This window comes from Fusarium coffeatum (genome assembly GCF_003316985.1).
Source record: "Fusarium coffeatum strain FIESC_28 chromosome Unknown BRIP53273_contig_142, whole genome shotgun sequence".
Lineage (NCBI taxonomy): Eukaryota > Fungi > Ascomycota > Sordariomycetes > Hypocreales > Nectriaceae > Fusarium > Fusarium coffeatum.
Genome location: NW_022157935.1, coordinates 390,837 through 404,658, shown reverse-complemented (window position 1 = coordinate 404,658; position 13,822 = coordinate 390,837). Strand labels below are relative to the sequence as shown.

General features: G+C 48.1%; 6 protein-coding genes across 6 annotated transcripts; 4 read left to right on the top strand and 2 right to left on the bottom strand.

The window, feature by feature from the left end:
• Window positions 1–47: 47 nt before the first annotated feature.
• On the top strand, window positions 48–1,528 carry FIESC28_06667 (uncharacterized protein; the record flags this gene model as incomplete). Its single annotated transcript, XM_031160810.1, has 4 exons — window positions 48–817; window positions 869–1,313; window positions 1,365–1,440; window positions 1,482–1,528. 4 exons carry the CDS (start codon window positions 48–50, stop codon window positions 1,526–1,528), a joined length of 1,338 nt encoding a protein of 445 aa, XP_031015188.1.
• A 1,461-nt stretch (window positions 1,529–2,989) lies between these two features.
• Window positions 2,990–4,161, top strand: FIESC28_06666 (uncharacterized protein; the record flags this gene model as incomplete). The annotated part of the gene is made up of 3 exons (XM_031160809.1): window positions 2,990–3,102; window positions 3,154–3,947; window positions 4,004–4,161. The coding sequence occupies 3 exons, from the start codon at window positions 2,990–2,992 to the stop codon at window positions 4,159–4,161; spliced, it is 1,065 nt and encodes a 354-aa protein (XP_031015187.1).
• Window positions 4,162–5,139: 978 nt separating this feature from the next.
• FIESC28_06665 (uncharacterized protein) lies at window positions 5,140–6,455 on the top strand (the record flags this gene model as incomplete). The annotated part of the gene is made up of 2 exons (XM_031160808.1): window positions 5,140–6,021; window positions 6,072–6,455. The coding sequence occupies 2 exons, from the start codon at window positions 5,140–5,142 to the stop codon at window positions 6,453–6,455; spliced, it is 1,266 nt and encodes a 421-aa protein (XP_031015186.1).
• Window positions 6,456–7,134: 679 nt separating this feature from the next.
• On the bottom strand, window positions 7,135–8,203 carry FIESC28_06664 (uncharacterized protein; the record flags this gene model as incomplete). Its single annotated transcript, XM_031160807.1, has 2 exons — window positions 7,135–7,805; window positions 7,852–8,203. The coding sequence occupies 2 exons, from the start codon at window positions 8,201–8,203 to the stop codon at window positions 7,135–7,137; spliced, it is 1,023 nt and encodes a 340-aa protein (XP_031015185.1).
• Window positions 8,204–9,119: 916 nt separating this feature from the next.
• On the bottom strand, window positions 9,120–11,407 carry FIESC28_06663 (uncharacterized protein; the record flags this gene model as incomplete). The annotated part of the gene is made up of 2 exons (XM_031160806.1): window positions 9,120–10,244; window positions 10,292–11,407. The coding sequence occupies 2 exons, from the start codon at window positions 11,405–11,407 to the stop codon at window positions 9,120–9,122; spliced, it is 2,241 nt and encodes a 746-aa protein (XP_031015184.1).
• Window positions 11,408–12,508: 1,101 nt separating this feature from the next.
• Window positions 12,509–13,055, top strand: FIESC28_06662 (uncharacterized protein; the record flags this gene model as incomplete). The annotated part of the gene is made up of 5 exons (XM_031160805.1): window positions 12,509–12,566; window positions 12,617–12,643; window positions 12,709–12,738; window positions 12,788–12,878; window positions 12,932–13,055. The coding sequence occupies 5 exons, from the start codon at window positions 12,509–12,511 to the stop codon at window positions 13,053–13,055; spliced, it is 330 nt and encodes a 109-aa protein (XP_031015183.1).
• Between the last annotated feature and the right edge of the window lie 767 nt (window positions 13,056–13,822).

Below are 13,822 nucleotides of genomic sequence, written 5' to 3'. Positions count from 1 at the left end.
CAATCCCGACATCGTCACTTCCTGACCTCAACTCAAACTGACTCATCATGACCACGAGGCTTAGAAACGCGAATCCATGCGATGGATGCGCATTACGACGTGTGAAATGTGAAGAAGGAAAGCCTTGTCATGAATGTCGTCTAAGGGGCATCGAATGCACGGCTCTAAGGACAAGGAAGAAACGTGGACCAAAGGGTGGAGTGAGAACAACCACCAGAGAGAAGGTCGAGAGATTCCAAGAGAGCATCAAGAACAATCAACCTTCTTCTTCCGCCGCTCAAATTACCACCCAAAATGAAACCGAGATTTCCGGACCTTTACCTCTACCGCCTTATCGAATACCACTTCCTGAATACCGCCGCATCCTTGACATCTCCAAACGGGTAGTATCGTCAATATGGATAGTCATCAACCCTGAGGATGTTCTCAACAAAATTACCCAGAACAATGACGATTACGAGTCTCACGCTCTAGCAGCAGCATTATGCGCCGCTACTATCGCCCAACTTCGACTCCCTGAGCATGCTGGGCCACGGAACACCACGTCATCTCTCCAATTCGCTACCGAATGCCTGCAATTACGAGAGCTCTATGACTATCGTGAGAGTCACAGTATTCCTTCTGCACTGATACCATTCTTTCTTCATGTTTACCACTCCAATGGGAATAAACTACGTACTGCTGGTTTGTTTCTGAGAGAGGCCGTTACGCAGGTTCAGTTTATGCAGCTTGGTTATCCTGAAACCTATAACCATTTGAGTAAGCCGGAGCAGTCACTCCGGCTGCGTATATACTGGCTTGTACTCATAACTGAAAGGTATGAACACCAACCAAGAAGAATATTATTCATACTGACGTGCTGTTCTAGAACATATTCTGCTCAACATGGCCTGCAGGCAGTTCTTCAAGTCATCGACGTCTTCCCGGATACCCAAGACGACATGGCCGACGAGCGCCGCCTACAAGCCTTCGTATCACTAACACGACTATTCGCCTATCTCGAGAGTAACCTGACAACAATCTCGTCTAACCAGCAGCCACTCGAAAGGCAAAAATTAGTATCTTACCAAGCCGCGTTATGTCTTGACTCACACGACCACGTTGCTCGTGAAGCTCAAAGAGTCGACCTGTTCGTCACGCGCCAGTGGATCAGACTCATCCTATGGGAGTACACCGCTCGCCACTTTGCTATGTCTTGCTACCCAGACGATGAAGCTTTCTCTCTGTTTTTACCTGTCAAGATTGGACATAAGATGCTTGAACTTTTTTCAATGGTGACGAACGCAGCCATCAAGACACATGGATATGGCATCGTAAGTAGGCCATTAACTTCAAGTTCAGCATAGTCTAACATTTTGTACTAGGAACTCAAGGTGTTTCGTTTAGCGGACGCAATGCTTGATATTGTTGCCTGCACACCGTTTTCTGCCCATGGAGACGGTATGCTTGTCGGTGCAGGAGATATACTTAATTCATTGCAGCACGTACTACATTCTGTGGGTGGAAAAGACTCTGGATTTCTGCGTAAGATACAAACTCGCATGTCACAACTGGAACTTACTACTGGATCTTGGCCATATCTTGCTTTATCAGAAACGGGGGAGGTAGTAGAGGAGTTGGAAAACGATGATGACTTATGATTATGATACTATTCAACTCGCCCAAGAACACCAATACCCAATCTTGTCTTTTTATTCCGAAGTATCGGATCTCCATGACTGCAATTCTGGGTTTTTACAGAACATAAAAGAGGAAAATTCTGATTATCATATTAATACTCCTGATTCTCAATTTAAATCCAACCAAGAAACCAATAAGTCTCTGCCTTCCTAGATACAGACAAAGGCGAAGTAAAACATTATTAACCGATACTTTAAGCTGTTTCATATGGAAAACAGCCCTTCAGAGTGCTATTTGTCAAAAGAATAACATTGAGAGATAGATAGGCGAGCAGAGGAGGGAGTAAAAGATTATTGTTCTGTAGAATGCAGGCGTGTAGATCTAGTTATACGGAAATGTCGCGGCCTAGAGTATCAATTAGCCTATCCCCTGTGGCTTAGTTGGCTAAAGCGTCCGACTGTTATTCATAGACAATCGGGAGATCGGAAGTTCGAGCCTTCCCGGGGGAGCTACCTTTTGCTTTTTGCACCTAACGATCAATTCTTCAGCAATTGTTTCCTTTTGGTCTGTGTTTTGTCAAATCATCCTTTCGATTGCATGTCCTCGATATCGTACTGCGCTTGTCGCTTGTCATTTAAAGCAGCGTAGTTGACAGATAAGATTTTATAGTGACTTTAACTTTTGGACGCCCAGAATGCCAGGTTTAGGGTATGTAGCTCGGCCAGTCTCCAATACCAAGCGAGTAGAAACACCAAGAGGTGTCCTTAAATGAATTCGCAGTATCATAGCTGTGTCTGTTCTATCCAGAACTGTCATAAAATTCGTAATAACTGTCGGCGGCAAAGTTGTGTGGACAATGACAAGTAATCTTGCTTGCTCCGTCTTCATTTGACTCTGACACTCAGTTCCACTGCAGATCCATAGGGAATCTGTACAAAAAAGGCAACCTTGAGCGCTGAGAGACAGACAATCCTCAAACTATGCCTCGGACAAGTCTCATATCCAAGACCATACACAGCCAGAACTATACTGGAAATAGTGTCTATGTGCCGCTGTCGGTTTTCAGCAGTGAGCACTTAGATTTCCCCTGTTAGAGACGTAGCCAATAAGCGACGCTTTGTGACTCGCTAAGCCAGGGACAATCGCCAAGTCTAACTCAAACTGTAGATTTGTAGCGCTGTAGGGCTGCTAGTGAGTTGAAGCTTACCTGACTGTGGCTGCGCCATGTTGAAGATGCAGGCCACGATCGATGTAAAGATATGACGGAGGTAACTGTTATAAAGGATAGCAGTATTTATATAAGAGGAGATCTTGGGAGTGAGTTGAGTTCTAGGTCATCACCAAAGCGTTGCTCTTATCTATTACCACTATGGCGAATCCGACCAAGGACAATCTCTACGGCTACGATGCCAACAAAATACTCCCAATTGTTGCTGCTGTGATAATTGGTGTATCAATGATGGGACACGCTGTACAGAACAGGTGAATTATCCCATAGTCCTTCATGGAATGCATATACTAACTCCATCATAGCCGATACAAGTTCTGGAGGGTGACATTCTTCATGTTTTACGCTGGTCTATTCTTCACCATCGGTTGGGTTTTCCGTGCCATTTCAGTACGACAACCAGACAGTCTGCCATTGTACATGATATCGACCATCTTCATCTACCTCGCACCACCAATTTACTCGGCTGCCGAGTACAACACCCTCGGACGTCTTATGCACTATCTACCCATGCACTCCATCATCAACCCGAACCGCGTGGTTTACATATTTGTCTTTCTCGGCTCATTGGTTGAGGTTCTTACTGCTATTGGTGCATCATGGATCGCAGCAGGTAATGGCCGACAAGATAGTGACCGTCTAAGTTCTGGTGCGACTTTCATGGCTGTCGCCGTTATTCTCCAAGGTGTAATCGAGCTCGGCTTCATTGCGCTGGTCGGTATTCTTCATCACCGTTGTTCGCGGGCCAATATGCTGCCTCCCAACGTTCGAACGTTGTTCATTATGCTTTATGGCACATCGATGCTTATTATTATTCGCTGCGTCTTCCGCGCTGTTGAGACTTTTGAGCTTCGGGACATCCTTTCAAGCGGCGAGGATAATAGCAATGCTCTCATGAAGCGCGAGTGGCCTTTCTACGTACTGGAAGGCATCCCGGTAGCTCTGTATACCTACTGGCTCAACATCATTCACCCAGGACGGTTTCTACCTTATGATCAAAGGCAGTATCTTGACTTTGATGGTAAGACGGAGCGTATGGGTCCTGGGTGGATTCACAAGCGACAATGGTTTATGTATATCGCCGATCCGTTTGACTTTAGTAAGTATACTCACCTACACTATACTATGATTGATGTAAGCTAACATAACCTGCAGTCGGAATGTTGTCGATGAAGAAGAGAGACCCTTATTATCTTCGACCGAGTGAATGGCCCGAGACAGAGAATTGCTTTGCTCAAGGCAGGGGATCTAATGCCAAGCCGGGGAAATATACAAGGGTATCTAAGAGGGAGTCGCATGAATCTGAGGTCTGATGTAATTGTCAGGGATGAGAGACGATCCTTTTGCATGTCATTCACATTTTGTTACTGCCTGTTTTTTCTCTGTGGTTAGCGATACGAGAACGATTAAAGATCTTTTCTATGCCCTTCTTTATATGTCTCGTATCCGTGTGAAGACGTAGTGGAGCCTAGTCAGTGTATTAGAACTGAAGCTACGGATACAATGGATATAATCTTTCGCAGCAGTTTCTAACCGTCTTACACAAATTATGTCAATACTCCGATCATTATGGCATGTGAAACGCAAGTCATCCATAAATTTAACCTCTTTGTTAAGCTTACGTTCTGATTGTGAATCTTCTTGGCTCTAAAATTAGGGGATCATGATGCTTTCTGCTAGTAAGCGGAGCTTTTTGACGATCAGTGAAGTCATCGCTCCTCCCCTGTTCCTGCTCCGAAAACAGACCCACATAAACTCCCGTTGATGACGTCGCTTGGCAAGCGTTGACAGAATCTTGGCTGCGTCCTTGGCCAAAGGGGAAAGAGCACCTCGAAAAACCTCTTGTTCCCGATGGATCCTTTAACGTCATGCTTCAATCACAGGCACGATAGGTCCCTATCAAATTCAAACGATTAGTGGTCACATACCCCTGGAATGATAATTGATAACACTAAACCACCCACCATTGAACCCTTCCACTGTTACATTCATCCAAATAGTGCACGTCAGTCTCACAATCAGGCTATCATTCTCATTGCTCTCTGTTGCTGTTACACCCTTCTTTCTTAAATACATATCCCCTCCATCTAACAATTAGCTTAAACCTTGCCACTTAGATGGGCCAATTTCCATATTCTTCCTAGAACGAACTGAACTGTCCGCTCTAGTCTAGTCCATCTTCGTCCCGTCTCTTACTACGACCCAGCTCATTCCTCTTCTTTTCACTTCCATTCTCCATTTGTATCACCATCACTCAAACATCATAAACAAATCAACAACACTACTTCACCATGCCTGAAGTACGACGGGGCAGTCTTGCTCCCTTATCTGACTCTGCTCTCTCATCACAAGAACCGGCCGGAGCACCCGGCGTTACTCGTCCATCACAGTCTCACCAATCTTCTACTGATCGCGTGCGCTTCAACATTCCTGAGGATTCTACATCACCAACATCACCGCGTGAACCTCTCGATTCAGCTTTTGCAGAGCTACCCCGACGAACATCTGAGGGTAGGCGAACTTCGGAAATTCCTAGAAGGAGCTCTGATGCACCTCGACGAAGCTTGTCATATGCCCAACGCCCCGAGGCTGAAGCATACTACGATTCTCGAGCAGCTACTCAAAAAGAATATCGACGACGAGCAACAACTCTCTTAGAGTACTACGACGAAAACCCCCAACTACTACCGCAGCTTCCGTTTACTTGGCATCATGGCTGGAAGCGTTGGAGACTTTTCTTCTTTGCATTCCTCGTCTTCGTCGACGCATCCGCCGTTCCGATCGCTCTATACTACGGCATGAAGTACGCTGGCGATGTCGAAGGCTGGATTATCTTTGCTGTTGTGACGACCATCTGGGGTGGCCCCACGTATCTCGAGTTCGCTCTCCGTACCCTCCGATTGATCAAGGTGGACAGGTTCTATCGACCCCTGGGAACGAATCATCGGTGGTGCTTCGATATGCTGACGTACTCGTCCACCCTTACTATCTTCGTCGTCACGGCATTATTTATCATTGGCAGCGCTCCGCATAATGTGTGGTTGAGGGTTCTGTGCATGCCTGCTCCGGCGATCCTGTACTGTTACGGCGGTACACTCTTCCTGATTACTCTTTATCACCAGATGAACTGGCCTGCACCCTTCCGAATCAGCTCCACTGCCAAGGGTGAAAAGGTATGTCCATATACATAGAAGTAACTGTTCCTATGCTAATCATTCACCAGGTTCTACCAGGTGCCTATTACTTCATCGAGGATGTTATCGCGGTTAATGCCCTCGGTGGCCGACCCTATCGGGAGGCTTTAGCTGCCCGATACAAGGCCAGTCCTCGCTTCCGAGAGATGGTTCACAAGCAATCCTGGTTCTGGTCCGTTCCTGCACTCGTACTCGCCGTTCCCCTGACCGTTATCTCCGTCATTCCCCAGGTTCCGGCTACTGGTGCCTACGGTGTTGCATGGGCTGTCCCCTTCCTGTGGGCAGTGGTCTGGGGTATCATTACCATTCACTGGTGCAAGAGAGACATGAAGCGAGAGAGGGAAGAGTGGGAGCGAGGTGTCGACCCCGAGAAGGAAATCAAGAGAAAGGGATCATCTTTTGAGACAGCTTAAGTGAGGAGGAACAACTTGCGATGTTTAAAAGAGCGAGCATTATGGCGGCAACAAAATTAGTCTTGGGCGTTTCAGGAGTGAATAAGGCAAGGCGGCACTGATAATGGCGACAATCAGAACAAAGTGCGGCCATTGGAGTACATTGGGAGTCATCTCATTACATATCTGTACCGTAAATCAGGGATTGGTAGCATACGAACATGAAGCATACGATTATCATGACTTTGATCATACCGTTTTAGCCCCAGTCCAGTCAAGATCACAGCTACAATGAGGACCAGTAGGAACACAGGTACCTGTCATCGCAACCTCCATAGAAAGTCACGGCCATTTCGGCAACGGCACAACCTCAGTCTCGTCATCATCCATTCTTCTGCACGGCAGTTATAAACTCGGACTTTTTGGATGGTGAATTGCCGTAAAGAGTGACATTCGCGATGGATCCTGTAGGAGTCTCCTGATTCTGTCTTCCGGTTGAGCCGAACGTTGAACCAAACGATACTAGAGTTAAACTCGCAGGTTATCCTTGTTCACAGGATTAACCTTCTTTCAAGGTACCAAGCATAAATAGAACTTTAGTGAGGGCATGGGGTCAATTGGCATTGGTGGGCCATGTAAAACATGCCAAGGTTGGCTGCTAAATATTCCTTGTTCTACCTAACACCTAGAACTCTTAACTTTAGATCGATACGGCTCCTGTAATTCTGACAAACTCCGTCTCCAAGTCTTTCCAGACTTTATCAACCATATCCTCCTTTCGATACTCTTCCAATAACTTGACAACTTCATCCGAAGCACTCTCCCCGTCCCAATCAACACTATAAACACCACTTCCCCTACTGCCATTAACACCAATTGCCACCTCTTCACTCCCAATACCATTCTCACTCTGAACCTGCTTATCAGGATATCTCCCACTTACACACAGCCAAGCATGCCGCTCACCACACTCCTCCTTAGGAAGCCACTTTCTCATAGCAGTCATACTGATCTTGAACCAGTACTTCATAACATGCATCATGATTCCATCCCCAGGCCGGATAAGATCTGTGTCGACTGAACCGGGGAAGTTGTGGATGAACGATACTTCGGGTGCTTGACGGGCCAGAGCTTCAAGTGAGAGAGTGATGGCGGTGCACAAGTGGCCGCGGGAGTTGTGGATGCTGGTGAATGGGATGTTGCGTCCTGCTATATCGTCGGCGAAGAGCTTGCCTTCTTTCGTGCCGGCGAAGACGGTTATTACTCTTCGTAAAGAAGGGGCCTTTCTGAGGAGTGGGAGGAGGTTGAGTGTTAGACGGACGCGGGAGTAGTGTGCGAGACCCGTGACTAGAGGGAGTCCCTCTTCAGTGTCTATATGTGTAAGTATAACATCTGAACACTTGAGCAAGCAACGTACCAACACCAATCCTCAGTGTCCCCTGACTCATAAACAGCACATTCAAAACACTCTCCTTACTCTTGATGTCCCGACACACCTCGTCCACGTTCTTCAACAAGCTCATATCCTTCTTGATAAAGACATAGCTCCCCTCAGGGTTGAGTTCTTTCAACTCAACCAGAAGTCGATCGGCTGCCTCCTGAGACCGACCTATAAAATAGATCTTAGGCCGAAGAGTGTATTTAGCGAAGTCTTTCAAGGCTGTCTCGCCGATACCTGCTGTTGCGCCTGCAAAGACAGCGACGAGACCTTCTGGGAGCTTGGTAGCTGCCGAGGCGTTAGTTTGCTGGACTTCAGTGAGGGAAACCATGGTTGACAAAGACGAGAGACAATAGTCCTTTGTAAGAAATCACGACTACTTTATACATAACTTGACGGTAAAAACGGCATCATCTCCAATATGCTCAACAACTTAGACGCCAATAGTCTTCCGCTCTGAATACGAAAAGTGGTTAGCGTCAATACTGCAGGTGGACCATTGTGTGCCGTGATCCTGGGGAAGAAAAAGCAAATCCGAGACAAACAGAAACCTCGGATCCGAAAAAGGTCAAAACACTGTACAATGACGTACGTGACTCTTCAACTCTAAGTGGGTGATGCTTCACAAGTGTCTCAGTGGCTGGACAACACGCCATCATTCCTACGATAGACACCAAAATAAGTACACAATTGGATCCAAGGACTTGTGCTTAAACTAGAGCCAATATATTCAGGCGAGTAAATTAAATATGCAAAAAGACTTATACGCTGTCTCGGGAGCTCCAGCCCACTGCTCGTAATACACGCTATCCCTTTGTGATGCAAGCCCCCATGTATCAAAGATATCAAGATATTGCCGAGAAGAAAAAGTTTACAAAAGAAAAACGCCGTATCCGCAAGTCTGACTAGAACCAGGCTTGTAGTTGTAGCCCTACCAGAGAGGCTTCGTATGCCAAGCTGTTGTCTGTTAACCGTTGGTACAAAGGAAGTTGATATATAGTACGGTAAACAAAGGAAAAAAAATGTGTTTCGGATCGGATATGTCCATGTCTGGTTCTCGTATCGTCTCATCGTTGATGGGCCAAATCGATAGCCGCACCATGAATTATGAAATACCGCTCATGAAAGTTACAAATCTTCCAAGACGAAAGATATAATGTCGTGATCCCCTTTTAACAACAACCCATCATATACCCCAGTTCTTCCTCCTCATACAGGCCCGCCCTTCTTGTACATCCACAACTTATTTATTGCTCGGGGCGCGGAGGCTCAGATTGCCACCCGTTGATATACGCCATCAAGCCCATGCCAAACAGAACAACACCAATCATAGAGGCATATGGTAGTGCGGCTTGGAGACGCTGATCCTGACCTCGCACACCACTATTCGCTGGTGTGATGGTACTGGCCCGCGATAACGTTGGTGCATCTGGCGCGTCATCGTTGACAACCGGCTCGACAACATGTCCAGTGGGGCCCTTAGAAACAATGGAATCTGTGGGTGACCCAGCAATAACGCCATTGGTATCTGCGTCTCGCTTTCTTGAACGCGATCGGGCCTTCTCTTCTGCTGCTTCTCGGCGTGCCTCCTCAGCACGTAGTTGAACGACCATCTCAGCCAGTGTCTTTCTGTCGGCATCGCGTTCAGACTCTACCGTCTCGCATCGCTGCTTCCACTCCTCCATCTGCTCCTTCATGTCTCGCATCTGGGTCTCCATCAGGTCAATTCGGCTTTGAAGGGCGGCGGCTGTTTCTTGTGCTGGGTCAACAGCAGGGGTTGTCTCTTCAGCAGCCTCGGTTTCGGTATCATCGATAACAGTCTTGTCATCTTCTGAAACCTCAGACACTTCAACTGATGGTTCCAATTCTCCAGGCACGGCCGATCCGTTCATGTGTACAGTAGCCGATTCCTCCAGTCGTTTAGCCAACTCCTCTGCCTCCTCTCTGGCGATTCTCTCCTTCTGTAACATCTCTTCCAGTTCGAGCATACGGGCGGTTTGGGCATCAATATCACGCTTGGCGTTGTTCAACGCTTCGGTGAGCTGAACAATTTGGCTGAGATTGTCAGGGCGGACAGGCGAGTTGGGAGGTCCCGACTTGGGCCGCTCAGTTGGGCCACGCTTGAGAGAGGGGACATCGGGCTTCTCAGGAAGAGGTTGCTGTGGAGGTGGTGCAGGAGGATCTGAGAATCGCGCTTTGGGATCAGCCCGGAAGGGGACGGGCATCCCGTTCATCATGGGCACCGTCTTAGGGTGCTCAAGACCCTCGGGCTTTTCGAGATCCTTAAGGTCATCCTTGGATAATAGTGTATGGACGAACTGGTTAGTCCGTCCAAGGTCCTGAGCCTGGAGTCGAGCATTGCGCATTTCGTTCTAAGAAATTAGTATCGAGTTTTGGAGGGATGTGGATTCAAACATACAGCAAGTCGCTTCAAAATCTGATCGGTGGCAACAGGGGTGAGAAAGAAAGGTCGTTGTTGTGGCATGCCGTTAGCCTGCATGTTCATTACTCCTCCAACGCCATTAGGCATCATTCGGCCATTGCTGGCCGCGGAAGCGTTACTGTTTGTACGGCCCCGCATCTGCATCGATCCAGAAGGCATCATCATGGCACCGTTGGCAGGATCTAAATCGCCAAAGTTCATATCCATAACGTTGCTTGAAGCGCTCATGAACCCGGCATGCTCCACCTTGGCGGCCACTTTGTGATGAACAACAGTTTTCTGGTCCTCGCTAACAATGTCGATACCGAGTTCAAGATGATCAGAAGTCTGTAGTTCGTGGGGTTCAGATTCGCGGTTTTCTTGAGATAGACGGGTCCCATTAACGAAAGTGCCGTTTGAAGACTTGACATCACGGATGTAGATTTTGCCGTTTCGTTCCGCATAGATCTCAGCGTGTTGCCTGGACAGCACTTTACTGTCAAAGAAACCGTTGGTTGGTGTCGGAACTGTCTTTTGATTTGTTTGTCGACCGATTCGGAGAGTTTCGGGGGCAAATGGAACGGCGATCGTTTTTCGTTCGAATGTGCCGTTCAAAGATAATAGATATAAAACTGGTTGGCCAGAGGGAACTTGTTCACCTGGCATAGGGCGCATCATGCCTTGGGCTGTCATCTGAACTTGACCAGGACCGGCTTGCACAGGTCCGTGTGCCGCCATCATGCCCTGGCCTCTGCCTTGAGGCAGTCGTGACATATCCTGTTGTTGGAACTCCCCTTTCCCTGGAGGCCAGGGGTTTTTCGGTTGGGGTCGTTTTCGAGGGGCGCCGTTAGCTGACCATTGGCTCAGATCTGTAGTCGAAGACAAAGGAGTGCCATTGGCGTGGGATCCGTTTGAGGCAACTGTGGTAGCGGAAGAATTCGAGGAAGTTGAAGAGACAGATGATGACGAGTTGGACCGAGTAAGACCCTTGCGCGGCGCGAACATGCCAATACCACCTCGGCCTTCTTCTGAATTCATTTGATGATTTCCGTTAATAGTGCCCCATGCTGTTCTCGAGTTGGGAAAGTTCGGTGGGTTTGCGACTGCGGTCATGAGGATAGATTCTATTCAGCAGCTTGCGGCCGAGAGACGCAATTTCGGGATATTTAAATATAGATGCCGGATATGGAAGAGAAACGTGTCGCTCGCGCCCAGGGGATCGATGTCACTCCACCGACGGGTGAGAGGCTGAGGCGTTGCTGGACAACCGACAGTTGTAGAGAGGTTGCAGATTTGATAAAACACACACAAAGAATCAACACTTCAGTGTGGCTTGACGTTGCTGGTGAACAAGAAAAATCATGAGCTCGTGGCTGGGAACAGGTTTTGGCTATGAAGATAGACGATCGGCGATGACCCCGTTGTACGGCGGGACAGGGGTCAAGAGGCGAGTCGGGCCAGCGACGGCCAAGAGGGTGCTTAACTCACCAAGCACGAGGTTATTCGCGATGTCGGAATAGGGTTTTGGGTCGCTAGCGATGATTCTCAGAGGGCTGGAGGCCGTGGAGTGAGTTGAAGAGAGGTTGCCGTAACAGTGACAGTATGGGGGAGGTCTCGCTAAGCGCTGCTTGGCGTGTTGGCGTGTTCAAATTTGGAGCCCCCGGTCGGCACCTCAGCTCAAGCACACGGAGTACAGAGCACAGTGGAGCACACGCCCAAAAGACTCTGGCATGTGCTCGTGCGTGCTCACTGGTGGCATAACCCCAGGCACCACGAGAACAAAGGTGAGGATGTCCAAGACAGTCTTGTAAGCGCAATGAAAGCGTCTGAAAAAAAAAAAACATGAGCAAGCAACTCTCTCTTGCGAGTCGGAGCCGTGCTGTGGAGCCAGATCTCGACCCACGAAGGAGACCACGTGATGACTTCTTCACAGTACTGCCCAAGTCGTCGGAAGTATACGCACTGTAGTTTGAAGTTGGCCCGTGCTTTCTAATTCCGCACCGACCTTTTCCCGAACGCTTAGTCCACTTGGTCAGCCAACCAATGACAGAAAGCTTCATAGGTCATAGGATTTGAGGAAGTCGTCGCAAGAGAGCTTCATCAGCAATTGCTTTGCCTCAAGCTGTTCAATCCCGCAAAACTCGTCAACCACAGTCGATAAACCGCAGTCGGCTCCAATACTAGTACTTTGCTTACCGATTTTACTCATTCGCCATGCCTCCTGTCGCTCCTATCAATGCTGGCCAGCACGGCCCCTCCACAGCCGATAAGCGTATGTTTGTATCATACCATCTAGAGAATATTCGCTAACAGATTTCATAGTCAAGATGGGTGCTATGATGGGCGGAAGTATGACTTACTCCTTGCTTGGGCCTTGAAAGACATCCTGTTCGAATATATCTGACATTTTCCAGCTGTCGGTGTCATCATGGGCTTTGTCTTTGGTTGGTCTTCCATGCGCTTGCTGTCTAGACTCATACTAACGATGTCCAGGAACCGTCAACATCTTCCGATACGGGGCCGGTCCTAACGGTATTATGAGAACCCTCGGCCAGTACATGGCCGGGTCCGGTGCGACCTTTGGGTAATTAAGAGTCGAGCCCTAACGGCTTACACGATTGCTAACTGCGATGATAGCTTCTTCATGTCCATTGGTAGCGTCATCCGATCTGATGCCGACCCTAAAATGCACGACATGTATATGCGAGCCCAACGCCGACCTATAATGCTGATGGCGAACCCCGCATGGAGGAAATCATGAGATCAGCAACAGATCATACGAGACGAGAGCAATACCCAGTCAACTTCGACATTCACCATGTACAGTCTGGCATCTGATGGCCGCATTCTGTAAAATATATCAAAACTATTTCGAAATGGTCCAATCTCATTGTCAAGCTCTCAGACCCACAGCCGATAATGCAGCAGTCCACTCAGAGACAGCTGAATGTCTTACTCCTGCGAGGATTTTTTGTTATCCTGCAGACTCTGCAGAGCGCTGCGTTTGCTGGGTTCAAGTGACCTCGGTATCTGTGTTGTGAATGCGGTCAAAGATTACAGTGCCATTGCTGAAAGGCGGCGGGTGAGCTGTGGCGTTCGATATAGCCCATCAACCGTCTAGGTTACATTTGCAGACAGGACATGATCAACACACCATTACCGTGACGCGACCCAGTATGCCGGCCTACCCCACGGCGCCGATACGAGGTTTTTTGACAAGTGCGCTGCGATATTGTTATGCTGGAAACTTTTGGCTGCTGAAACTCTACTCGCACTAGCCTTTTTGGTTGGGAAATTGGATGGCGCTCAATAGCCAGCCTTTCCTGCATATGTAGGAGGAGACAGGCAATCCAGCCTCTACAGAATTTACGCCATGCTTCTTGGCGGTTGGTGCCAGTTCAATTGCCTGACAAATTTCTTCTTCAAGACAACTGAGAGGCAACGCTCATGTCTTACAGCTTGTGCACATTGAACTACATTGTGCATTGACGGAATATCTCCTTGAGTGATGATTGTGTTGTTACATCT